The sequence below is a fragment of the Dama dama genome, chromosome X (genome assembly GCF_033118175.1).
Source record: "Dama dama isolate Ldn47 chromosome X, ASM3311817v1, whole genome shotgun sequence".
Classification (NCBI taxonomy): domain Eukaryota; kingdom Metazoa; phylum Chordata; class Mammalia; order Artiodactyla; family Cervidae; genus Dama; species Dama dama.
In genome coordinates this window covers 33,244,779-33,271,818 of record NC_083714.1, presented here as the reverse complement: position 1 = coordinate 33,271,818, position 27,040 = coordinate 33,244,779, and the positions used below count along the sequence as shown (strand labels likewise).

Below are 27,040 nucleotides of genomic sequence, written 5' to 3'. Positions count from 1 at the left end.
ACCAAAATCTACTTTGAGTGACACATAGGAAACTTACTTCCATTTATGTCCCTTTACACTGCCCATTTTTAAAATATAATTGTCTTAAATATTTCCTTTACATATACAAACACCACATCAGATGGTGTTATAATTTTTGTTTTAACCATAAAATATGATTTAAGAAACATAAAAAAATAAGATAGTCCATTATTCTTATCCCTATTTTTACCCATTTTGATGTTCTTCTCTCCTTTCTGAAGTTCTGAGTCTTCTTATAATTTCTTTTCTCTCTATGGTTCAGATTGGGTGAATTCTATTGATCTCTCTTTAAACTCACTGAGTTTATCCTTTGTCTTTTTCACTCTGCTATTGAGCCCATCCAATGAGTGGGGTTTTTTAAATTTCCTGTTACCGTATTTTTCAGTCAGTACTATAATTTCCACTTAGTCCTTTTTAAAGCTTCTATTTCTTTGCTGCGATTTTTCTATTTTTTATTTCAAGAAAGTATATAATTGCTTATTGAAGCATTTTTTGATGAATGTTTTAAAATCCTTGTCAGATAATTCTGACATCTGATTCATCTGACTGTTGGAGTCATATTCAAGTTGTGATTTTCCTGATTCTCAGGATGATGAAAAACTTGCTGTCTAAACCTGGATATTTTAAGTATTATAAGGCCTGGATCTTGTTTATAAATTTTGCTTTAGGAAGCCTCCCCTGACACTGTTCTAGCAAGGGAATGGGGGAGGGGTGCTGCCTCATTCATATCAGGGTTGGGTGGAGGGGGGTGTTCTAATGTCCACTAGGCTACCTTGCCACCACTCTAGCAGAAAATGGTAAAGGTACCTCGTTACTGCTAAGTGGTGGTGGAACTCTACATTTTCTGTGTGGAGGTAGAGGAGGTTAAGTGGTAGAAGGAGAGGAGATTGTTACTGACCAGTGAGTCTAAAAGTCCCACCTCCTGAGTCAGCTTCTCTGACATTACCCCAGCAGCAACAGCTGGGACACCACATTACAGTCTGTCAAGGTGGGGTGGCAAGGTGTTCTACTCAGCCTTATCTGCTGAGGGTACGGATGGAACCAGAGCTTTTGTCTGCGGTGTTTGCATGTTACACAGTTGTCTAAAAGTTTTCTGTCTCGCTAGGCTGTCCCCTTCCTGCTCTTTGGCTGAAGAGAGCAGGATTTTCTTGAGACTCTTTGTTTGCACTCATTGGCTTTTCTGGGTTGCTAGTTTCTCCAGTCTTCAGTCTGGGACATATGAAGAGAAACCCAGGAAATGCATCTCAGGTTTTAAGGTCTCCAGAGGGTCTTCCTCTTCTATTTCAGAGAAGATCATTTAGAGTCTTCCTGTGTTTTTTTTTTATATGCAATATATAAGGTTTTTAACTACACTTAGTGGGAAGAATAGGGAAAAGTATATCTGTTCTACCTTTCCAGAAGTGGAAATCTTCCTCTCTGTTATTGATTTGTAGCTTATTTCTATTATGGTCTGTATTAGGTCTCCAGGGCTGCCATAACATTGTACCAAAAACTGGGTGGTTTAAAACAACAGAAATTTATCATATCACGGTTCTGGAGGTTTGAAGCCTGAAATCAAGGTGCCAGCAGGGCCATGCTCCTTGTAAAACTTATAGGGGAAAGTGCTTCCTTTCTTCTTCCTGGCTCCTGGTGGTTGCTGGTAATCCTTGACATTCCTTGGCTTGTAGCTGCAGCACTTCAGTCTCAGCTTCTGTTGTCACATGGCAGTCTACCTTCATGTGTCTCCTTAGAGGGATGCCAGTCATATTTGATTAAGGGCACCCAACTCCAGGATGACCTCATCTTAACTAATTACATCTGCAATGATCCTATTTCCAAATTCTGTCACATTCTAAGGTATGACTACAACATATATCTTGGGAGAATACAATTTAACCAAAAACATTATCAAAGACTATACTTTCATCATTTAAATGCTTTTGAACTTAAGACTTGTTTTATGGCCCAGAATATGTTCTGTCTGTCTTGGCACTTGAAAAGAATGTGTGTTTGGGGGTTGTTGGGTGAAGTGTGGTATAAGTGTCACTTGGGATGTGCTTGTTGACAGTTCAGTTCAGGTCTCCTATGTCCTTTACTGATTTTCTGTCTATTTGATCATCAGTTACTGAGAGTGGAGTGTTGAACTATTTCCACGTTGTTGTTATTGTTTAGTCACTCAGTCGTGTCCGACTATTTTGCGACCCCATGGACTGTAACCTGCCAGGATCTTCTGTCCATGGGATTGCCCAGGCAAGAATACTAGAGTAGGTTGCCATTTCCTTCTCCAGGGGATCTTCCTGACCCAGGGATTGAACCTGCATCTCTTGCATTGGAAAGTATATTCTTTACCACTGAGCCACCAGGTAATAACCTATCTTTCGCTTTTCTCATGTCTATCAGTTTCTGCTTCATGTATTTTAAAGCTTTGCTTCTTGTTACTTCATTTCTTTCTTTCTTTCTTTCTTTTTTTTTTTTTTTGCCTTTCTGTGGGTTACCTGCACATGATTTTAGGATTTCATCTTGATTTATTTTTAGGTTCCACCAGGTTTTTTTTGTTAACCGGGACCCCTAACATATTTTTAGCTGTGAAGCCAGAAAAAGAGTAATAATGAGGTCCCAGCTTTCCTCATCTCCACTAATTCCCCCTTCACTGTCTCACTTCATCAGATGGCCCTGTAATCTCCTATTTGTCCACTCTTGCCAGCACTTCAGCATAGATGCTTAGTGACAGTTTCTCAGATCTTCTTTCTCTCCAACTCATCGAAAGTTGTGTAAGGTCCAATGTTATTTCATAAAACATATAGTGGCTCTGCCACTCCCCCAACTGAATCCTGAGAGAGGATAAGAGGTCATGTGGAGAGAAGGGCCCAGACAGTCCAGCTATTCCAACCTTCAGAGCCAAGGCCCCAGATACATGAGTAGAGCCATCTTAGACGGCTGAAATTGGTACTTAAAAATAACATGTTTTTGCAAAAAAGAAAAGAAGAAGAAAGAAAAAAAAACTAAAACAGGTGTATTAACTTTGGGACTTAGTTGTGGGGAGAGGCTAGAAAAACAGCTAGGAAAATGTTACTAAAGGCTGGGAAATGGGTGAACAAAGTACAGTCTCTAAGAGTAGTGAGGAAACTGTAATAGAAGGTTGGAAAATGACATCTCATGTCATATGGGTAAAAAACAATTGGCAAAACTGTCACCTGCAGTAAATGGAAGATGGAAAATATGTACCTAATGAACTTGTGTATCTACCTAAGCAGAATGTCCAGTCAAGCAGAATGCTGATAGTGCCATTTGACATTTAGCTGCGTGAGATAATGTACACAAAGAGAGAGGTGAGCCGAGCAGCATTTGCAAACAGAATTTTAGAGGAAATATAGAAGAGCCAGGATTTTCTGGGTCAGGAAATAAAACTTTTGCATTTCTAGTTTTCCGAGCCAGCAAAGATTAAGAGTGTAACATAAGATCCTTTGTGAAGACCCCAGAAAGATATAAGTTGGTGCTTAAGAAACCTTTTCAAATAGAAGAAAAGGCATTGTATATAGGCAGAACACTGACATAAATCATACCTATATGTTTTTTGGATCTGTCTCCTGAGAGAAAAGAAACAAAAGCAAAAATAAACAAATGGGACTTAAAAGCTTTATGCAGTAAAAGAAACCATCAACAAAATGAAAAGATAATATACTGAATGGGAGAAAATACTGACAGATGATATGACCGTTAAGGGGTTAATATCCAAAATATATAAACAGCTCATACGTCAACATCAAAATCAAAATCAACATCAAAAAACCAAGCAATCCAATTTAAAAATGGGCAGAACTGAATAGACTTTTTCCAAAGAAGACATACAGATGGCCAACAGGCAAATGAAAAGTTACTCAACACAGCCAATCATCAGAGAAATGCAAGTCAAAAGCACAATGGGATATCACCTCACACCTGTCAGAATAGTTTTCATCAAGAAAGACTACAGATGACCAATGTTAACAAGGATGTGGAGAAAAGGGAACCCTAGTACATTGTTGGTAGGAATATAAATTGGTGTAGTTACTATGGAAAACAGTATGGAGGTTCTTAAAAAAACCTGAATATAGAAATAGCATATGATCCATCAATTCCACTCATGGATACATATCCAATGAAATAAAAAACACTATTTCAGGGCTTCCCTGGTGGCTCAGTGATAAAGAATCTGATTGCCAATCAGGAGACAACGGTTCAATCCCTGATCCAGGAAGATCCCACGTGCTGCAGGGCAACTAAGCCCCTGCACCACAGCTATTGCGCCTGCACTCTAGAGCCCGGGAGCCACAACTACTGAGCCCTCATAACACAACTACTGTAGCCCACACACCCTAGAGCCTATGCTCCACGACAAGAAAAGCCACCGCAATGAGAAGCCTGCACATCACAACTAGAGAGTAACCCCCACCCCCCCCACGCACAACTAGAGAAAAGCTTGAGCAGCAACCCAGCAGAGCCAAAAATAAATAAATAAAAAATACTAATTCAATAAGATACATGCACTTCAATGCTCATAGCAGCACTTATATGGAAGCAATCTAAGTGCCCATTCAACAGATGAACAGATAAAGAAGATGCAATGGAATATTAGTCATAAAAATAGAATGAGATTTTGCCATTTGCAACAGCATGGATGGACCCAGAGGGTATTATTCTTACTGAATCTTAAGTCAAATACGGAAAGACATATACATATGTTATCGCTTATTAGTGGAATCTAAAAAATAAAACAAATTACTAAATCCATGGCTGATTCATATCAATGTATGACAAAACCCACTGAAATGTTGTGAAGTGATTGGCCTCCAACTAAAAAAAAAAAAAGTTTAAAAAAAAAAATAAAAAATAAAAAAAAAGAAAAGAAAATGAAAAAAAAAATAAAACAAATTACTAATATAACAAAACAGAAACAGACTTGCAGATATAGATAACAAATTAGTGGTTACCAGTGGGGAGAGGGAAGAGAAGAGGAGCAATACAGAGGTAGGGGATTAAGAGGTATAAACGATTATGCATAAAATAATCTACAAGAATATATTGTACAGCACAGGGGATATAGCCAATATTTTATAATAAATTTAAATGGAGTGTAATCTATAAACATATTGACTCACCATGCTGTATACTTGAAACTAATAAAACACTGTAAATCAACTACACTTCAATTTAAAAGGTCACAGCCCTTAACGTGCTATCCAAAGTAGAAAGAAGCCCATCTCAAAAAATGTGTGGGTATAACTTCCATTCTATGCACTCAGATTCATATGAACTCCATACTTTATTCCTTTAAATCTATAAAATTACACTCTTTAAAAATTGGGCTTCCTAGGTGGTGCAGTGCTAAAGAATCCTCCAGCCAGTGTAGGAAACACAAGAGACACAGGTTTGATTCCTGAGTGGGGAAGATCCCTTGGAGTAAGAAATGGCAGCCCACTCCATTACTCTTGCCTGGAAAAATTCCATACACAGAGGAGCCTGGTGGTCCCTGGGGTCGCAGAGAGTCAGACACACCTGAGCGCACACACACACATACTTTTTAAAAAATTATGTTGTAATATATTTTTTACAGAACTTATAATGACTTCTTAAAATTTATTTTTAATTGGACGATAATAGCTTTACAATATTGTGTTAGCTTCTGCCATACAACAACATAAATAAGCCATGAGTATACACATGTTACCTCCCTCTTACTGAGCCCCCAACTGAAGATACTATATAACACAGGGAATTCAGCCCGGTGCTCTGTGACAACCTACAGGGGCGGGATGGGGGGCACGGTAAGAGGGAGGGAACGCATGTATACTCATGGCTGATTCATGTTGTTGTATGGCAGAAGCTAACACAACATTGCAAAGCAATTATCCTCCAATTAAAAATAAATTTAAAAGTCATTATAAGCTCTGTAAAAATATATTACAATATAATAATTTAAAAAAGTATGTGTGTGTGTGCTCACATGGTAATGTATATGTTAGGGTTTCCCTGGTAGCTCAGAAACCTGGTTTCCCTGGTAATGAATCTGGCTGCAAAGCAGGAGACCTGGGTTCAGTCCCTGAGTTGGGAAGATCCCCTGGAGAAGGGAACCACTACCCACTCCAGTACTCTGGCCTGGAGAAATCCATGAACAGAGGAGCCTGGCAGGGGTCCCAAAGAGTCGGACACGACTGAGCAACTTCACTTTCACTTTCAATGTATATGTTTCCATGCTACTCTCTCAATTCATCCCACCCTCTTCTTCCCCCGCTGTGCCCACTAGTCTGTTCTGTACATCTGCCTCTCTATTCCTGCCCTGCAAATAGGTTCATCAGTGCCATTTTCCTAGACTCCATATGTATGTGTTAATATACAGTATTTGCTTTCCCCTTCTGACTTACTTCACTCTGTATAACAGGCTCTAGTTTAACCATCTCACTAGAACTGACAAAAATGCTGAACCCACATTCTTAAGAGAACTGAACTAGCAAAACCCCTTCAAATAGATCTAAGAGGGCTTGAGATTGCTCCGTTTGCAAATTCCAACTGTGCCCCCAACTTTCTGTGGGTAGGGAGGGAGCAGGCTGAGAAAGCCACTAAGCTGCAAACATAGGCCATTTTTTTTTTTTATGAAAGTATGACCCATGGGGCCATGTCAAGAGCCCAGAGGATGAAAATAAGAACTATGAATAACAGTAAACTAGGCAGCCACTCCAAGGGAATAGAATGAGGATTGAGTCAAGGATTTCTCTGCTCCAAGAAAAGGGGGACCTGGCAGCACGTACCCAGGTGGTTCTATGGTTGCTATGGGTCGATGACTCCTTTGCACGTCTCTTTTCAAGTGGGAGTGTTTGCTGTAGTTATATTGTTCCCATATCACCATTGTGGTTGGAGGGTGGTGCAGATAACTTGTGTGGCAGATTGCATTTTTCCATATATGGGCACATTAATATTTAGATTATCCTATATGCTGTTCTCACAATGTGACATTGATAGCTCTCCTCAAGATGGTGGCATCCATGTTCCTTGCCTTTGAGCTTGGGTGGACTTCTGCAACTGCCTCAGCCAAATAAAATGTGGTGAAAGTGAGACTTCTGAAGCTGGGTCACAAAAGGTAACAGCCTTTGCCTGGCACCCTCTCTCACATGCTCTCGCTCTCGCTCTCTCTCCCCTTGCCCTGGAAATGCAGTGCTGTGTTGTGAGGAAGCCCAGTCAATATGAAGAGATTAGTGTGGCTGTTCTAGCTGACAACCACAGACAGGCTCCCAGCCAACAGCTACAAGCACACATGTGAGTAAACAGAGACTTAAGATGACACTAGCCTTGACTGAGAGGGTCTTCCAACTGAAGCCCCAGACATCATGGAACAGAGACAAACTATACCCTCTGGTGCCCTGTCTGAAAGAGAAGCCAAGAAGGTAATAAATTATTTTGCATTGTTTTAAGCCACTAAGTATAGGGGTAGCTTGTTATGTGGCAGTAGATAACGAATGCAAAGTGTTTTACAAGAAGTTACCTCTGGGTGTGACTGTAGATGACAAAATCCTGGACATTGAGCTGAGGCTATAATTGGATGAAATATCTGAGGTCTTAGGAGAGGTAAGTATATTTTGCCTGTAGGAGGAACACAAATCACAGGTACCAGAGAGAGGACAGTGCTGTATTGTCATATTAATCACCAACAATGGTTAATCCCTTGCTGTATTGACCACCGGCTTGACTGTGTGACTTGCTTTGGCCCAGATGATGAAAGCAAAATCTTGAAACTAGTTGTACTTTGGGGTTTGCCCTTTCTTTCTGCTGGGGAATCTAAGACCACCATGTGAAGCAGCATAGCCTTGGCTCCTAGAGGATTAAAAAACTCATAGAGTGAGAGCCCAATTATACAAGTCATTCCAGTTGAGGCCCCAGAATTAGCCAGGCAAAGACAGGGCACAGTCATGCAAGGCAGAGGCGCAGAGTCACAAACGGGCTGGTTGTGTGCTGTTCTGTATTTCTGTAAGGTCAGGTTTGAGAGGTAGTATTGCAATAGGGTCTTGTAGAGGTAGATAGGGACCAAGTCACAAAAATGTTTTATGCTTTGTCTTCATACTTTCTTCCTTAGGATCATTAGGGGTTTTAAGTAAGGGAGAGACATGATCAGTTAGCAATTTAGAAAGATAATTTTGGTGGCAGAACGAAAGATGGGTGAAAGGTGGGAGATATTCAGAGGTTGTGATAATGGTGTGGTCAAGAAGTGATGAGTGGCCTAATTGGAGCAGTGGTAGAAAAAGTGGCAAGGAGAGGAAAAATATGGGAAATATTTAGGAGGTAAATACACTAGGGCTTAAGGATGGATTGAATGTCAAGATCGTGGAGGAAAGGGAGGCATCTAGGAGCATTCTCTGGTGTCTGGCTTTGGTAGAACTGGTACCAGTCACTGAGAGGAGATATAGGAAGCATAATAAGGCCTTTCCTAGTTTTGTCCTAGTGAGGGGGGGCTGGGTTGAGTCTTGAGTATGTCAGTTTCAGTTGTTTGTCAGACATCCATATAGAGATGTTTGGCTGGCAGTAGTGTATATAACCAGGCTAGAGTTTTAAATGCAGGAGTTGTAGTCATATATGTGAAAATAAAACATGAACACATACAGTGTATTGATTAAGAGTATAGCTTTTGGGTTAATTTAACTTGGATTCAAATCTCAGCTTCATCACATATTAACCACAGTCACTGAGAAAAATGTCTTCATCTACAAAGACGGAGTAAATATCGACAAGGTTGTTGTGAGGATTAAACGAGGCAAGATTTAGCATAGAATCTAAAATTAATAAATTCTCAATAAGTGGTAGATATTGTTACTAAATGACCAAGAAATAACAAAGAAGTAGACCAAAACCATGGAGACAAGAAGTGGCCGACGGGCACTTGAAAAGATGCTCAACATCACTAATCATCAGAGAAATGCAAAGCAAAAGTACAATAAGATATCACCCCACATCCATTAGGAGAGCTAGTATAAGAAGGAGAGAGAGAGAGAGAGAAAAGGAGGGAGGGAAAGAGGGAGGAAAGAAGAGAAGAAGGAAAGAAGGAAATAACAAGTTTTGGCAACAATGCGGAGAAATTGAAACTCTTGTGTACTGTTGGGGGCATTGTAAAATAGAATAACCACCATGGAAAACAGTAAAGATCCTTAAGAAATTTAAAATACAGTCACCATATGATCCAGCAACCCCACTTCTAGGTGTATATCCAAAATTTTTGAAATAGGGTCTCAAAAAAACATTTGCACATCCATGTTCATAGGAGTTCTATTCACAATAGGTTGTCTGAGGAGGCCTTACAAATAGCTGAGAAAAGAAGAGAAGCAAAAGGCAAAGGAGAAAAGGAAAGATATACCCATCTGAAGGCAGAGTTCCAACAAATAGCAAGGAGAGAAAAGAAAGCCTTTCTAAGTGATCAATGTAAAGAAATAGAGGAAAACAATAGACTGGGAAAGACTAGAGAACTCTTCAAGAAAATTAAAGATAGCAAAGGAACATTTCAAGCAAAGATGGACACAATAAAGGACAGAAACGGTACGGACCTAACAGAAGCAGAAGATATTAAGAAGAGGTGGCAAGAATACACAGAAGAACTGTACAAAAAAGATCTTCATGACCGAGATAACCACAATGGTGTGGTCACTCACCTAGAGCCAGACATCATGGAGTCCAAAGTCAAGTGGGCCTTACAAAACATCACTACAAAGCTAGTGGAGGTGATGGAATTCCAGCTGAGCTATTTCAAGTCCTAAAAGATGATGCTGTGCCGGGAGCCAACACATGAGACCCTACCCCTAAAAAGGCCATAGGGGATAAAACCTGACAGGCAAGGTGGATCAGGTTTTCAGGGGTTTTCGAAAAGGCCAGCTCACGAGATCCCACCCATGACAAGGTCATGAGGAGAAAGCCTGACAGGCAAGGCAGACCAGGTTTTCAGGAATTTCGAAAAGCTGCCCCCAGCGCTCACCTTAAAGATGATATCTGTCTTTCTGATGCCTGCCTCAATGGACTACTCCCTAATTTCTGTGACACAGGCAGAAGGCCTTCCCCGATCTCTTCCCAAATAAGAATCAATTTAGAACTTTAATCAATAAGTTTCCCAGATGGTGGTATTTTATGAGATTATTCAGGGTGAAAGGAGTGTTTTAATTTAAACTCCTTTGCTGGTAGTTTGTTAGCCAAATGCATTTATGCCCTTGGTACTAATATGCATGATTGCTTATAATATCCTAATCATAAAATAGCATAAAGAGCCTGATTATATAAAAGCCCTAATAGATATAGAGCCCTTTTAAGGGGTAAAGGAGTCCTATTAGAAAACATAAGAAAAATTATTCTATAGGTGGTTATTGGGTTGTGATCTGCTTGCTGTGTTTTTGCTTACTGTATTTTTGCCTTTAATGTGCTAAGGTTGTGTTATAGAAACCATTGTTATTATAGTTTAAGATCTAGAGATATAAGGACTTAGCCCTAGTGTGGTAACAATGAGATGGTTGTTAATTGTCAGTCAGGAGTGCTAGGCAGAAGCTGCCTCACCAAAGTTGCAGAGTCAGTATGGGGTAAACTTCTTAGATAAATGCAACTGACAACTTTTGCAGAAAGATTAATTTTTGTATTAACAAGAATATAATTCTACTCTGTCCTATTTCCCTATGACACTGTTACCTTTCAGTTAAGGTCACCATAAAAACGGAAAATAGGTTTACAATCACCTGACCTGCATAAAATGCTAATAGCCCCAAGGCCAGAAGATCATGTGCTAAGAATTACTATAGAATTAGAAAGCAAAAAAAAACCAGTTGTCAAAAAGTAAAACACAGACTTGGCCCTATCAAGGCTGGTCTCACGTGTCTTCTCTCTCTCTCACCGATGCCATTCATCCTGAGGGTACCCCCTGGATCCTGCTGAGGCTGGACCCTGGCAATGCTGTGAAAGTGCTACACCCAATATGCCAGCAAATTTGGAAAACTCAGCAGTGGCCACAGGTCTGGAAAAGGTCAGTTTTCATTCCAATCCCAAAGAAAGGCAATGCCAAAGAATGCTCAAACTACTGCACAATTACACTCATCTCACACATTAGCAATGTAATGCTCAAATTCTCCAAGCCAGGCTTCAACAGTATGTGAACCGACATGTACCCCAATGTTCATCGCAGCACTGTTTACAATACCTAGGACATGGAAGCAACCTAGATGCCCATCGGCAGAATAATGGATAAGAAAGCTATGGTATATATACACAATGGAATATTACTCAGCTATTAAAAAGAGTGCATTTGAATCAGTTCTAATGAGGTGGATGAAACTGGAGACTATTATACGGAGTGAAGTAAGTCAGAAAGAAAAACACCAATATAGTATATTAATGCATGTATATGGAATTTAGAAAGATGGTAACGATGACCCTATATGTGAGACAGCAAAAGAGACACAGATGTAAAGAACAGACTTTTAGATTTTGTGGGAGAAGGCGAGGGTGGGATGATTTGAGAGAATAGCATTGAAATATGTATATTACCATATGTGAAATAGATCGCCAGTCTAGGTTCTATGCATGAGACAGGGTGCTCAGGGCTGGTGCACTGGGATGACCCTGAGGGATGGGATGGGGAGGGAGGTGGGAGGGGGTTCAGTATGGGGAACACATGTACACCCATGGTTAATTCATGTCAATGTATGGCAAAAACCACTACAATATTGTAAAGTAATTAGCCTCCAATTAAAATAAATTAATGGATTTTTTAAAAAAAGAAACACTAAAAAAAAAAAAAGAAAAAGGTGTATGAACCGAGAACTTCCAGATATTCAAGCTGGATTAGAAAAGGCAGAGGAACCAGAGATCAAATTGCCAACATCCATTGGATCATAGAAAAAGCAAGAGAGTTCCAGAAAAACATCTACTTCTGCTTTATTGACAATGTCAAAGCCTTTGACTGTGTGGATCACAACAAACTGTGGAAAATTCTGAAAGAGATGGGAATACCAGACCATCTTACCTGCCTCCTGAGAAATCTGCATGCAGGTCAGGAAGCAACAGTTAGAACTGGACATGGAACAACAGACTGGTTCCAAATCAGGAAAGAAGTACAAGGCTGTATATTGTCACCCTGCTTATTTAACTTAAATGCAGAGTACATTATGTGAAATACTGGGCTGGATGAAGCTCAAGCTGGAATCAAGATTGCCAGATGAAATATCAATAACCTCAGATATGCAGATGACACCACCCTTATGGCAGAAAGTGAACAGGAACTGAAGAGCCTCTTGATGAAAGTGAAAGAGGAGAGTGAAAAAGTTGGCTTAAAGCTCAACATTCAAAAAACTAAGATCATGGCATCCAGTACCATCACTTCATGGCAAATAGATGGGGAAACAATGGAAACAGTGACAGACTTTATTTTCTTGTGCTCCAAAATCACTGCAGATGGTGACTGCAGCCATGAAATTAAAAGACACTTACTCCTTGGAAGAAAAGCTATGACCAATCTAGATAGCATATTAAAAAGAAAAGACATTACTTTGTCAACAAAAGTCCATCTAGTCAAAGCTATGGTTTTTCCAGTAGTCATGTATGGATATGAGTTAGACTATGAAGAAAGCTGAGTGCTGAAAAATTGATGCTTTTGAACTGTGATGTTGGAGACTCTTGAGAGTCCCTTGGACTGCAAGGAGATCCAACCAGTTCATCCTGAAGGAGATCAGTCCCGGGTGTTCATTGGAAGGACTGATGCTGAAGCTGAAACTCCAATACTTTGGCCACCTCATGCAAAGAGTTGACTCATTGGAAAAGACCCTGATGCTGGGAGGGATTGGGGGCAGGAGGAGAAGGGGCCGACAGAGGATGAGATGGCTGGATGGCATCACCGACTCGATGGGCATGAGTTTGAGTAAACTCCGGGAGTTGGTGATGGGCAGGGAGGCCTGGCGTGCTGCGATTCATGGGGTCGCAAAGAGTTGGACAGGACTGAGTGACTGAGCTGACCTGAACTGAACCCAGAGACAAGAGCTTTCCTAGTGGCTCAGTGGTAAAGAATCCGCCTGCCAATGCAGGAGATGTGAGTTCAATCCCTGAGTTGTGAAGATCCCCTGGAGAAGGAAATGGCAGCCCACGCCAGTGTTCCTGCCTGGGAAATCCCACAGACAGAGGAGCCTGGTGGGCTAAGGTCAAAAGAGTAGGACACGATTTAGCGAATAAACAAGAACAATACACTGACAAAGACTGATACATTCTGGTTTAATTTAAATTAGGGCTACTGATTTCAGGTTGAAAGGTAATCTCAACTGTGGTCCTCCTACACCAAGTCTTTTGGACCACTTCCCCATCTCGCTTGGCCCTTGAGGCTTGTGTCCTGCGCATGCGCCGGAGGTCCCAGGTGGCAGCTAGAGAGGTCACAAGGCCCCATCCCCTCACTTGAGGGCGACGCCCTTTGGGGAGGCGCCCTTTTAGGACGTCAGCGCTGCTGCGTGGAACCCAGCATTGTGAGGGGCGTGGCCTGGAGGAGGTGTTACCCTCGTGACCACTAGCTAGGTTGCCCAGACTAGATGCGGGCGTAGAGCTGGAAAGGTGTGCGCGCAGAGAAGAAACCGAGACGGCTTGTGGCACCCCAGCCCCCGGCTCCCTGGGGGCTGATGGGTGGCCATGGACCTGTACCTCAATAACTCCTACAAGGCTGCTCAGGCCGCCGCCTCTAAGGCGGCCGCCAGCAGCCTAACTGCCGAGAGGGAACGGTGTGACTCTGTGAGTGGGGGCTAGTCGGTCATCCTCCTCCTGTTTCTGGCTCCAGGGCTGGGTTTTGGGAGGGAAAGAGGGCAGGCAGACGAAAGACTACAGGGGAGGACTCAGCAGAGGCGGGTGGGTCTTTGAAGCTGGGTTTCCGGCTCCCAGACCCTCTGCAGTGACTAGAGCTCCCTCTGGCCGAGATTAGCTTTGAATGGAGCTCAGAGATTGGGTTGGTAACAGGGGTAAACTGGGAGGCCTTCGGGTTATCAACAGGGCGGTTTCTTTCAACCCTGAGTGTGTGTCTTTGGTTTATTTGGAGGTATTAGCCCATTGAAGTTTAAGTAGATTGGTCTAAACTAAAATAACAGTACTAGAAACAAAAAACAAGGTTTCCACTTTTATCTGACAGGACTCGCAAAAAGACCCCACTCCAGAGGTCGGAGCCGCTAATCTATTGGATCTTCCTCTTGGGGTCAAACTTCCCGTTATTCCAGGAAGTAATAATGTATTCTATACTACAAATTTAAGTGAAAAGGTAAACTAACTTTTAATGGTGCTTAAGTGATTTTCTTGACTGTTTTCTGCTTACTATTAAACATGAAACACTGCTATTATTTTGCTTTGAGTCAACTTCAGTTTCACACACCAAGTGAAGTTAAAATGAGTTGACATATTCAGTGTCTGAACCTCACTTTAATGATAGAAGGCCTCGTGATAGGCCTCCGCCACCCAATTCAGCCTTATCTCCAACCCAGACCTCAGCTGTGAAAGGTCTGGGTCTTTTCTCCCTGTCCACACATAGTATGATAATTTCTACTTCTGTGCCTTTGTCCATCTGGGTCCTGAAACCTGGCACGCTCTCCTCTCCTTCCTGACCTTCAACTGGAGCCATCTTTCAAGAGCTACTATATGAAGCCTTTCCCCAGTGTCCCAAACCCCAGCGGTTTCATCTTTCCTTAGAATTTACATTGCCCTTGATCTGCATTCTCTCACTCAGCACTAAAGTACTGTTTCTGGTTCAGAGTGCTGCATGCACTGTTTAAGTCCTCTGCCTAACACTCCCCACCCTGCCCTTAGCTTTAGGCCAAGCCTGGAGGGGGTTCGGAACTCTCTGAGTCCCAGAGTTCCCTGTGTGCTTTGATCACAATAGCAAAAGGTTCTAAAGGAGTGATTATGACATCCTTACCATTCTCCTCTCTATGGTGTCATCAAGGGTACATAGGGGGCTCCCTGGTATTTCTGATACTTGTCAAATATATATGATTTTTTTAAGTTTTATTGCTGGAAAGCAGTATAATTTCTATTTTCAAAACCAATACATTCTACCCCTTCCCACAAATTAGCATTCCTAAAACATACTCAAAGCCTATTTGACTACAAGGGATAACACTCCTTTTCAGTTTGTAAACATAGCTCTCTTCATTGGTTTCTTGCTCCACTATCTTCTATTTCCCATATTTACATTGTGTTACTCTTTTATTCACTTGTCAGCTACTTATTTCCTCATTTTTTCCCCATACTTATACTGATTTGCTCTACACTTTATTATATTGATTCCCCCCAAATACATGTATTTAATTATGATCAGGTACTATATTCAACTACCCTAAATACTAACTTAGTGGGATCCTTCTTTATCTTTTAACAATATCTCCTCAAGGAAGTAACATTATATTTTGCACATTTAGTTGGTTTTTTTTTTTAACTCTACCCTTGACCACCTTGTAAGGTGAAGCTATGACAGGTAGATGGTAGCAGAGTTTAGACTAGAACCACAGTCTCCTAATTTCTTAGGCCGTGCTTCTTCACCTGACCTTGCTGCTTCGTGAACTACAAATCATTTTAGCTGAGTACCACGGAAACAGAATTTAAAGGTCTTTCATGTTGATTTAAATGCAAGTGGAAGGAAAATTATAGTATTCTACTGTCTTCTTTTCAGATCAGCCCACTGTCAGTATTCTCTCACTTCAGATTCTTCTTGCATGTTTTATTTTCAATGAACAGCCTAATCACCTTAACAAATTGAGGTTTAACAGTGTGATTTCATTCATTTTACATATGTAACACTTTTCAATCTATGTGTTTGCAGCTTTATCAACCTTCTTATGACTTTAACCTGTCTGATCCTTATTGTCGGCTTTTGGGAACTGGCTATAAAAGCCTGCACGATCCACATTTAAAATCATACTATAGGCGAAAAGATATCCTGAGGAGATTAAAGAAAGGCGGCTATGTCACCAGCAATAATAAGGTGGGTTGAAGTTTGCTTCCGGTTAACCAGCATAAACCCATGGTCTTGATAGAAGCTTGCTTCTGTGCTTCACTGGAAACCTGTGTCAACTTTTAATTGAGCAATAAAGAATACCTGACAGAAAACTCAGTGAATTACTCAATATTTGAGTAAAGAGAAATCAGGTGGCTGCTTCTAAATAAAATTGTTCCCACTTGATCATTTTTCTTTGATAAAAGCAAAAGATAAACACCAAATGATTTGAATATGTAAAGATATATACATACACATTTATGTATGCATTTTCTCTCAGCTGTATTATTAGTGCCTTTCCTTTGGCTCTAAAAGTATTAATGGCACTGTATACCCATCAAGGGATATTTCCAATACCCTTTGAGAAGACTAGAGACAAAATGGAAACCTAACAGAATACAGCTTGATAGAATAAATTCTTCTGAAAGTTAAACATCATTATTATACTGACATTTTAATAACATTTATTTTGTGTGAACCATATTATTGAAATAATATTATTTAGGTAGACATTTCCTGGTGATACAGCCACTGTAGAGAGATACCGCCTTCTAAATTATTACCGAAATGTGCTATCACTACCCTTGATCCCAAAATTGTTACTAAAATGAATGTTCTTGTGACTCTTTTCTCTGGAAAATTTCATGATTATTACAACTTTCTGTTTATATATTTGTTTTTATAGGTTGTTTGCACCTTGAAGGAATTGAATAAGTACAGGCAGTATCTCACCAGTTTGAAGTTAGACTTTGAAAGAAACTATGTCAGAGAACAAGTAAGTTAAATACTTGAATTAGTTTTATTTGAGGCCTGTAAGAAAGTCTCTATGTAGGTTGTGGAAGAAAGACTTAAATGCAGGTTAATTAACCATTTGTAAACTACAGGACGTTTACCAAGCCCGAAACAGAAGAAGTCATATCAAAGGACAAGGTTATTTCTGGCCAATATAAACACTGTAATTCTTTTTTTTTCCCTCCCAGAAAATGATTGAAAAACAAGTAAATAAATTGTATAAAACCAAGAGAGCCTGTGACAGTTATGGCAATACACAGTTCCAAGATTGGCTGTTACAAGAAAATAAACAAACAACTCCAGACCAAGAGCTGTTGATAAAGCAAAGGTATGACCAAAGTTAATGCATATTTCTGTAGACATATTGTAGACCCCAGAAAGCCGTAAACGTACTAGAAATAATTGAAAGCAGAATTTAAAAAGTATTAGACACAATTTAACTTCCTATAGTCTTCAATGTGGACGGAAGAGAAAGGAGATTAAGAGAGAGCAGGGATTGGAAACTTTGGTACCATAGCTAGGAAAGAGTTTCTACATGAGAAAATGGAGTCATGAGGAAGCCAAGAGGTAAGACCAATGGATATTTGAAGAACAATGCCGAAGTACAGCTCCCTGAGCTTGGGAAACCCAAGTTCATAGTAGTAGAGGGAAAGGTGTGATTAGTACATTTCAAACTTAAGTTTAAGGAAATTACTGCAGGATAAAACAGAGAGAGTTGCTCTAACTTCATCTGATGCTAATATAAACAGGTGTTATCCCCCAACCAACCATGTATGTTCATTTAGCTGTTACTCACACACATTCAATCTTATCATTCAGCAGCTGAGCCCATGCCCTAGGAGGCAAAGGGATGAGTTATAGTTCCTTCTCTTTTTCCTTTATCAGGGGTGAGGGCCAGTTCCCCATCACCTAACTCTTACAGTCCGTGGATTCATGTCATGATATGCCAGAATATATACTGATTCACCAAAGTGGCAGACTGGTAGTCTGCAGACCTGTCTATACATGAGAGATTGTTCAAGGGCTTGAGAATGACAGAGAGGCCAATAGCCACTTCTTTTTTTAAAGAAAATTCAAATATACTTGTTTTTTGAAGTCAGTCCTTAAGTTGACTTCAGCCGTCTTTGGAAACTCATGTTACAGAGCTCCTGAATTATGACTTATCTCTGTATAAGATGCTTTTAATCAGTCTGTTCTACATTTTGCCACTGTCCCAACCACAGTAACAGTCTGATGAGTACATCATGGTGAGTTGGTGGATCAGGCTAGCTTAAAGAACTCTACATTCCTATAGTTTAAGAAATAAAAAGCAACCCAGAAGGTGGTTTGAGATATCAGAGTAGATAATACTCATCATAAGGGAAACACCCAATTTATCTTCCCTTAAATTTTCACTTTTACTTAGATATTTAGACATGATCAGCTTGGAATTAAACAAGCTTGAACACACGGCAGAAAATCAGAATGTACTCCGGATAAAGGAAGAAGAAAGACGACATCGGGACCACATTAGAAGAAAACTTAGTCTCCAGAGACAAATTGAAGAGGTGAGAAACACCAAATTATAAATATTGATGGGGAAATTATGTGTGATTGTTTTATTTATAAACATCTTTAGCAGTCCCACCATATTACCTGAAGTTATCTCAGGTCTAAGAAATAAACCACTGCTTAAAAAATCATAATTATTTTAAAATAATAAACTGCTATTAATCTTGTATCACCATTATAACAGACAAGCTTTTACCTAACATAGTGAGACTGATACCACAAATGACATATCCATCATAGTATAGACACACTTCATCTGCTCCTAAAGTTTTAGAATTTAACTCTAGTGAAAAATAATCATGTCTGTATTCTCAACGCTCAGACAAGGCTATTTGTTCAGGCTCTCTGTCAGAATACATTTAAGGGCAACATATTACATATGCTAATTCCTCGAATCTATAAGAAAAAAATCACCTTTCCAGCATCTTTTTAGATCTACCTTTGAAGCATAAGCCATTCTAAAGCCAATGTAAGATTTTCATTATAGTTGTCCAAGTTCCTATAAGGGCCTTAAAATTTGACCTAATTTGCTTATTGACCAAAAAAAAAAAAAGCAAAAAAAAAAAGATTATAAAAGAGAAGCCCTGCTGACTACCATGGCATTGTGCTCCTTAGGAATGGAAAACAAAAGAAATGTTACTTCTGTCAAAGATTGGAGAAGAAGTAAAGAGAGAAGCAAGGGTTGAAGAACAACGTAAAAAAGTTAAAGAAGATGCTCACCATAAGGTAGAGTGACCTTTGAACAATAACTTGAGCTGTTTTGAGGAAAGGGTTTTGCTCATTTTGATGCTTTAAGGTGTGGATTTTCAGAAGTGACTTAAATTCACAAGGATAACTATTGATGGAAAGAGCCAGTCTGGTCTGAACCTGGACTTTAAGGGCTGGTCTAAAATGGGACCAGTCTCCAAGAAAGTAGGCAGTGAGTTCAGTTGGACCTAGTTATTAAAATATATCCTTCAAGCTGGACAGCAAAAGGAAACTTACCCTTATTACCTTCCTAGCTCTGTACTCTTTGTGACTTTAGAAATCTCAAGAATGAGGGCTTCCTTCAAATGTACATCATATTTGAAGTATCTGTTATGCATTTCCAGTGGCAAGTTGATATTAAATTTTAAACACTGACTATGCATTTTTTAATATTTAGAAAAAAGCACTACTCGAGAAAAAAATCACTTATCATTTACAAAAAATGCAAAGGAGTGACCTTCAGAGAGAAGGGTCAGAAGCAAGTGTATTTCAAAACAAAAGTCAAGATGAAACAGAAGGTGAGAGAGAAACAATAAAAGACAAAGGTAAGTAGAATATGCTTAAATATTTATTAATTATCAGTGGCTTTGTAAAAACCCCTCCATGTGGTAATATAGTGAGGTGACAAAGCCCTTGCAAAGAGAAATTCTAGAAGCTCACACTTACAGGCACTTCCCAGTTACAGGTCAAGTTGTAGAGAATGTACAGACACCCACACACATTCACACAATATTGTTATGTTACCGACATTATAACAGATTACACACTTCTGTAAAGTGGCTCAGCAGACAAGACTGCCTTTACTAGGAGTTTAAAAAAGAGCCAGTAGAGGACACAGAACAACAACAAAAAGGGAAAGAGGAAACAAAAACAACAAACAAAAAAAAACAACAAAAGGGAAAGACAGTTATATACAGATAGAGAAAATGTGCCAGTAAGATAAAACATTACCCCCAAACAGACTGAAACAAAGAGGGAGACAATGAATGAAAAATAGAAGGAAAATTTTAACTGAGGTCCACTAAGAAAAGATTATACAAAAGAGTTAGCTAGAAAGAGAAAGAGAAAAAAAATTGAAGTAGAAAAAAAGAAGAGACGTTTAAAATATCCTAAGCAAGAAATAGAAAGAACAAAAAGGTTAAAAAGGAGAAAATATGATACAAAAAGAGAGAATGAAATGGAGATACAAAGAGGAGGAAAGTGAATGAATGAATAAGAATATTGAGCAGAAGAAGATAGTAAGAAAATACACACGTGCATGCTTACACACACACACACACACACACACACACACACACCCCCCAAAGGGAGTGGAAGGAGACAAAGGCAAAGAAACAAGAGAAAAAGACAAGTATGAGGAAGAAAGGCAAACAAAGAAAACAGAGAATGAAAGAAAGGGAGCAAGAAAAAGACATACAGACAAAAATAGAGAAAGAAGTAGGAGGGAGAGAGAGAGAATAAAGAAGTTTAAAAAGGATATGTGAATAGAAAAAAGTAAAGAAAAAAAAAAACCAGAATGTGAGAGTGAGAAAAAAAATTTGAAAAGGAGCCAGTAGGAAAATCTAATACAATTTGGGCAGGGAGTAATTAGGGGAAAAAATGAGAAGTTAGTAAAAGAAGACAAACGGAAAGAGAGAGACTTAAAAAGGAGATGCCAATATGAAAAAGCAGTACATTGAAGATAGACTGAATGGAATAAAAGGATCCAGTAGGAGAGGGAGAATAGGAGAAAAGGAAAAGATTAATATTAAAAAGGAGGAAGTTTAAAAGTCAGTAAAAGACAATATGAAAATAAAAAATGAAGAAAAGATAAAAAAGGCAAAGAAGGAAATGAAAAGAGAAGAAATAGAGACACAGAGCAAAAGGGAGAGAAAAAGTATAGTACAATAAGGAAAGAGAAGGATTTCAACAGTTACCGAAGACTAACATTAAATAAGGGGGGAGCAGGAGGTGGAAGGGAGAGAAGATGGATAGATGGAAGGCAGAAAATATGAACATACTTCAAAAAGGAAGAGCCAATAGCCAGTAAGAAAAGCAGTACAGGAAAATAGAGAAACCATGGAAGAAAGAGAGAAGGGACAGAGAAAGAGAGAGGAAAGAAATATAGAAAAGAGGTAAATAAGTTTATAAAATAGGAGTCAGTAAAAAGGCAGGACAAAAAAAATAGAAGGAAAGAAGAGAGAAAGGGAGAAGGAAAGAAGACAGTTTGAAAAGAGAAGCCTGTAAAAAGAATAAAATAGGAAGAAAGAAAAGGAAGAAGGCAGGCATGCAGGCAGGCAAAGAAAACAGAAAGCAAAAGAAAAGGCATGAAAAGGAGCTATTAAAAATGGGAATAAAGTATACTAACACATATATATGGGATTTAGAAAGATGGTAACAATAACCCTATATGCAAGACAGAAAAAGAGACACAGATGTATAGAACAGACTTTTGGACTCTATGGGAGAAGCCGAGGGTGGGATGATCTGAGAGAACAGCATCGAAACATGTATATTATCAAGTGTGAAACAGATCGGCAGTCCAGGTTGGATGCATGAGACAAGTGCTCAGGGCTAGTGCACTGGGATGACCCAGAGGGATGGGATGGGGAGGGAGGTGGGAGGGGGGATCAGGATGGGGAATACATGTAAATCCATGGCTGATTCATGTCAGTGTATGGGAAAAACCACTACAATATTGTAAAGTAATTAGCCTCCAACTAATAAAAATAATTGGGGAAAAAAAGGAAAAAAAATGGGAATAAAGGGGAAAAGGAAGGAAGGAAAGAAAAAAATTTAATGAATAAGTTATAGGAAAAAATAAAATGGAGAATGTGACTGTGTGAGAGAGAGACTTTGAAAGGAGTCAGAGGAATAAAAAAAAAAAAAAAACCTGTAAAATAAACATGCTAGATAATAGATAGGTAGAACCAACTTTTAAAAGAATAACCCAGAGGGCTTTCCTGGTGGTCCAGTGGTTAGGACCCTGTGCTTCAAATACAAGAGGCCCAGTTCAGTCCCTGGTCAGGGAAGTAGATGCACGTGCCACAACTAAGAGTTTGCATACCACAACTAAAGATTTCACATGCTGTGACAAAGATCAAAGATACCACATGCTACAACTAAGACCTGGTACAGCCAAATAAAAAAATACTTTTTAAAAGAGTAACCCATAAATAAATGAAGGTACAAAACAAGAGAGCAGATGAGAGAAAGAAAGAAATGTTTCAGAAGAGGAGCCCTTAAAAGTGAGTTTAAAAGGAGCGGGATGGATGGGGAAAGTGCGGGGAGGTGGGGAGGGTTAGGAGGGAGGAGGGAAAACAAAAATGTAAAGCAAAAGGATGAAAGGCAGCAAGTAAAAGACAAAGAGAATTAAATCAGAAAAACAAAGAAAAAGAAGGTAAGTGGTTAAAGGATGGGACAGTAAGGGAAAAGTAAAATAAAAAGAGGGAATGTGATCACATAAGAGGCTTGAAAAGAAAGAGCAAGTAAAAAGATTCAAGTACAATTTGGGGAAGAGGGCTGTTTAAAAAGTAGACTTCCAAGGGGGCTTTCCTGGTGGCTTCAGTTCAGTTCAGTCACTCAGTCGTGTCTGACTCTTTGGGACCCCCATGGACTGCAGCACTCCAGACCTCCCTGTCCATCACCAACTCCCGGAGTTTACTCAAACTCATGTCCATTGAGTCAGTGATGCCATCCAACCATCTTATTGTCTGTCGTCCCCTTCTTCTCCCGCCTTCAATCTTTCCCAGCATCAGGGTTTTTAGCAGTGAGTCAGTTCTTTGCATCAGGTGGCCAAAGTATTGGAGTTTCAGCTTAAACATCAGTCCTTCCAATGAATACAGGACTGATTTCCTTTAGGATGGACTGGTTAGATCTCCTTGCAGTCCAAGGGAATCTCAAGAGTCTTCTCCAACACCACAGTTCAAAAGCATCAATTCTTTGGCACTCAGCTTTCTTTAGAGTCCACCTCTCACATCCATACATGACTACTGGAAAAACCATAGTTTTGACTAGCCGGACCTTTCTTGGCGAAGTAATGTCTCTGCTTTTTAATATGTTGTCTAGATTGGTCATAACTTTTCTTCCAAGGAGCAAGTGTCTTTTAATTTCATGGCTACAGTCACCATCTGCAGTGATTTTGGAGCCCCCCAAAATAAAGTCTGTCACTGTTTCCATTGTTTCCCCATCTATTTGCCATGAAGTCATAGGACCAGATGCCATGATCTTAGTTTTCTGAATGTTGACTTTTAAGCCAACTTTTTCAGTCTCCTCTTTCACTTTCACCAAGAGGCTCTTTAGTTCTTCTTCACTTTCTGCCATAAGGGTGGTGACATCTGCATATCTGAGGTTATTGATATTTCTCCCAGCAATCTTGATTCCAGCTTGTGCTTCATCCAGTGCAGTGTTTCTCATGATGTACTCTGAATATAAGTTAAATAAGCAGGGTGACAATATACAGCTTTGACATACTCCTTTTCCTATTTGGAACCAGTCTGTTGTTCCATGTCCAGTTCTAACTGTTGCTTCCTGACCTGCATACAGATTTCTCAGGAGGCAGGTCAGGTGGTCTGGTATTCCCATCTCTTGAAGAATGTTCCATAGTTTATTGTGATCCACACAGTCAAAGGCTTTGGCATAGTCAATAAAGCAGAAATAGATGTTTTTCTGGAACTCTCTTGCTTTTTTCGATGATTCAGCACGTTGGCAATTTAATCTCTTGTTCCTCTGCCTTTTCTAAATCCAGCTTGAACATCTGGAAGTTCATGGTTCACATACTGTTGAAGCCTGGCTTGGAGAATTTTGAGCATTACTTTGCTAGCGTGTGAGATGAGTGCAGTTGTGTAACAGTTTGAGCATTCTTTGGCATTGCCTTTCTTTGGGATTGGAATGAAAAGTGACCTTTTCCAGTCCTGTGGCCACTGTTGAGTTTTCCAAACTGGCTGGCATATTGACTGCAGCACTTTCACAGCATCATCTTTTAGGATTTGAAATAGCTCAACTGGAATTCCATCACCTCCACTAGCTTTGTTCATAGTGATGCTTCTTAAGGCCCACTTGACTTCGCACTCCAGGATGTCTGGCTCTAGGTGAGCAATCACACCATCGTGGTTATCTGAGTCATGAAGATCTTTTTTGTATAGTTCTGTGTATTCTTGCCACCTCATCTTAATATCTTCTGCTTCTGTTAGGTCCATACCATTTCTGTCCTTTATGGAGCCCATCTTTGCATGAAATGTTCTCTTGGTATCTCTAATTTTCTTGACGAGATCTCTAGTCTTTCCCATTATATTGTTTTCTTCTATTTCTTTGCACTGATCACTGAGGAAGGCTTTCTTATCTCTCCTTGCTATTCTTTGGAACTCTGCATTCATGGGTATATCTTTCCCTTCCTCCTTTTCTTTTTGCTTCTCTTCTTTTCACAGCTATTTGTAAGGCCTCCTCAGACAGCCATTTTGCTTTTTTGCATTCTTTTTCTGGGGGATGGTCTTGATCCCTGTCTCCTGTACAATGTCATTAACCTCTGTCCATAGTCCATCAGGCACTCTGTCTATCAGATCTAGTCCCTTAAATCTATTTCTCTCTTCCACTGTATAATCGTAAGTGATTTGATTTATGTTATACCTGAATGGTCTAGTGGTTTTCTCTAGTATCTTCAATTTAAGTCTGAATTTGGCAATAAGGAGTTCATGATCTGAGCCCCAGTGCAAAAAGAATAGAAGGAACTTTGAGGGTGAAAAAGAGAAGAAAGAACAGTTTTTTAAATGAAGCCAGTAAGAAAATCAAGTAAAATTTTATGTGGTGTGTTGCTGAGGTACAGCTAAAGTGTAAAAACCAATAAAAAATACAGTAAAATGAAGATAGATGACTTGATACCTAGGTAAGCACATAGCTATACGTAGGACTGTAACAAGAAGCCAATAAAAAAGACAATACAGAAAAGAAAAGAGAGAAGAAGTAAAGAAGAGTGTTTAAACAGTGGAGACACTGAGAGGAGAAGGAAGGAAGAGAAGGAGTGGAGAGGCTGTTGCGACAGAGGGAACAGGCTGTTAGCGGGAGAAAGATACGGAGAAAAGTCATGAAGGACAAAGGAGAAGAGTGTGGAGGGAAAGTGAGAGGAATATAGGAAGAAAGAGGGAGAGAGAAGCAGTGGGGAAAAGCGAAGAGGAAAGAGAGGGAAGGAGGGAGAAAAAAGGCTTGCAGGCCAGCAGGCGAAGAAGACAGAAAAGCTTGAGAGAAAGTCATCAAGAGACATAGAGAAGGGGGAGGGAGGGAAGGAAGACAGGAAAAGAGAAGAGAGAGACAGTGAAAAAAGGGAGCAACAGATACACAGGAAAGAAGGAATGGAGGGAGAGAGGATGGAAGGAAAGAAGGAAAGGGGGGAAGGAAAGGATGGAAAATGGAAGGAAAAGAGGAATGAGAGGAAAAATAAGAAAAGGACAAGTCATTCAAAAAGGAAAAGGTAAGAGATTAAAGATGCGCATGAAAGTGTTTGAAAAGGAGTAGCCACTAAGAAAAAAATCAAGTACCATGGTCTGTACAAGTGAAAGAGATTTAAAGATGAGAAGGAATAATTTTTTAAAGACCCTAATATATAGATAAAAAAATAGACAATTTATAGTTCGGTAGCAGGCAGTCAGATGGTCAGAACAGACTATAAATAGGAAGTACCAGTAAAAAAAGAGGTATTAAAAAAAAGCATAAGAAAAATTGAGCAAAAAATGAAAAGCAGCAGGCAGGAAGAAAAACGGAGTAAAAGAAGGTGGGAAGAAGGGATGGAGGGAAGGAGAGCAGGCAGGCAACTTGAAATAGAATGAATTGATAGGATAAAGTAAAAGGAGAAAGAGTTTGAAAGTGAGAGAAGCGAAAAAAAATAAAAAATAAAAAAAAGAAAGAGAAGCTTGAAAAGATGGACTCAGTAAGAAACTCAAATAGGACTGTGGGGATGAGAGATTTAAAGCGAAGTTGGGTTGGATGCATGAGACAAGTGCTCAGGGCTGGTGCACTGGGGAGACCCAGAGGGATGGGATGGGGAGGGAGGTGGGAGGGGGGATCGGGATGGGGAACATATGTAAATCCATGGCTGATTCATGTCAGTGTATGGCAGAAACCACTACAATATTGTAAAGTAATTAGCCTCCAACTAATAAAAATAAATGGAAAAAAATAATAAAGAGAAGTTGTTAAAGAAGACAGTAAAAGATAGATAAACAGATAGAAAACAGATTATAATTTTAAAAGAAGCCAAGTAAGAAAGATAATAAAGATAGTGTTGAAAAGAGAAAGATGAGAAGGAAACAAAAAAGTGTAAAAACAGGTCCCTGTAAAAATACAGTAAAATCAAGCAAGAAAAAAGAAAAGAAAAGAATGCATCCATACATGGAGGCAAAGGAAACAAATACAGAGTGGGAAAGAAAGGGAATGAGAAAGAGACATGGGAAATAAAGAAAGAAGGGAGGGAACAAAAGAAAATAAAGAGGATGCTAGGAATAAGTAGAAAAGAAGAGTAAAATAAAGGAGACAAAGAGAACAAAAGAATGATTGAAATAGGGAGAGGAGATTGAAAAAGAGGACCCAGTGAGAAAATTAGCACAGTAGGTGGGGAAGGGGAATTCAAAAAGAAGTCAGTCACAAAAGAAAATTAAATAAATATGTATATACAGAGATAATTAATAGACATTTTTAAAATGAAAAAAGCAAGTCAGAAAACTGAACAGGAAAAGCAGAAGGAAGGAGAGAGGGAGGGAGGAAAGAGAGAAGAAGGGGTAAGGGAGGATGCATGGTCAGGGAGGGAGACAGAAAGGAAAGGAGGGAGGCAGGCAGCCAGCAGACAGAGAACAGAGACACAGTGAAAGGGAGAGCTAGAGAAACACAGCCAGGAATAGAGGAAGGAAAGGAATTAGGAAAGAAGAGGTTTAAAAGGAAGAGACTCAGGTACAGTTGGGAAAGGGGAGAATGACAGATTTT

The 27,040-nt window shown here is 39.6% G+C and overlaps 1 protein-coding gene across 1 annotated transcript in view; it reads left to right on the top strand.

The window, feature by feature from the left end:
* The first annotated feature begins 15,817 nt into the window (after nucleotides 1-15,817).
* The window catches only part of LOC133052602 (fibrous sheath-interacting protein 2-like), a 77,668-nt gene continuing 66,445 nt past the window's right edge, over nucleotides 15,818-27,040 (top strand). Inside the window, exons 1-6 of the mRNA XM_061137533.1 lie at nucleotides 15,818-15,991; nucleotides 16,689-16,778; nucleotides 16,984-17,123; nucleotides 18,201-18,342; nucleotides 18,962-19,072; nucleotides 19,491-19,638. Of these exons, the coding sequence (XP_060993516.1) occupies nucleotides 15,818-15,991; nucleotides 16,689-16,778; nucleotides 16,984-17,123; nucleotides 18,201-18,342; nucleotides 18,962-19,072; nucleotides 19,491-19,638 (805 nt within the window). The remainder of the gene's footprint in view (nucleotides 15,992-16,688; nucleotides 16,779-16,983; nucleotides 17,124-18,200; nucleotides 18,343-18,961; nucleotides 19,073-19,490; nucleotides 19,639-27,040) is intronic.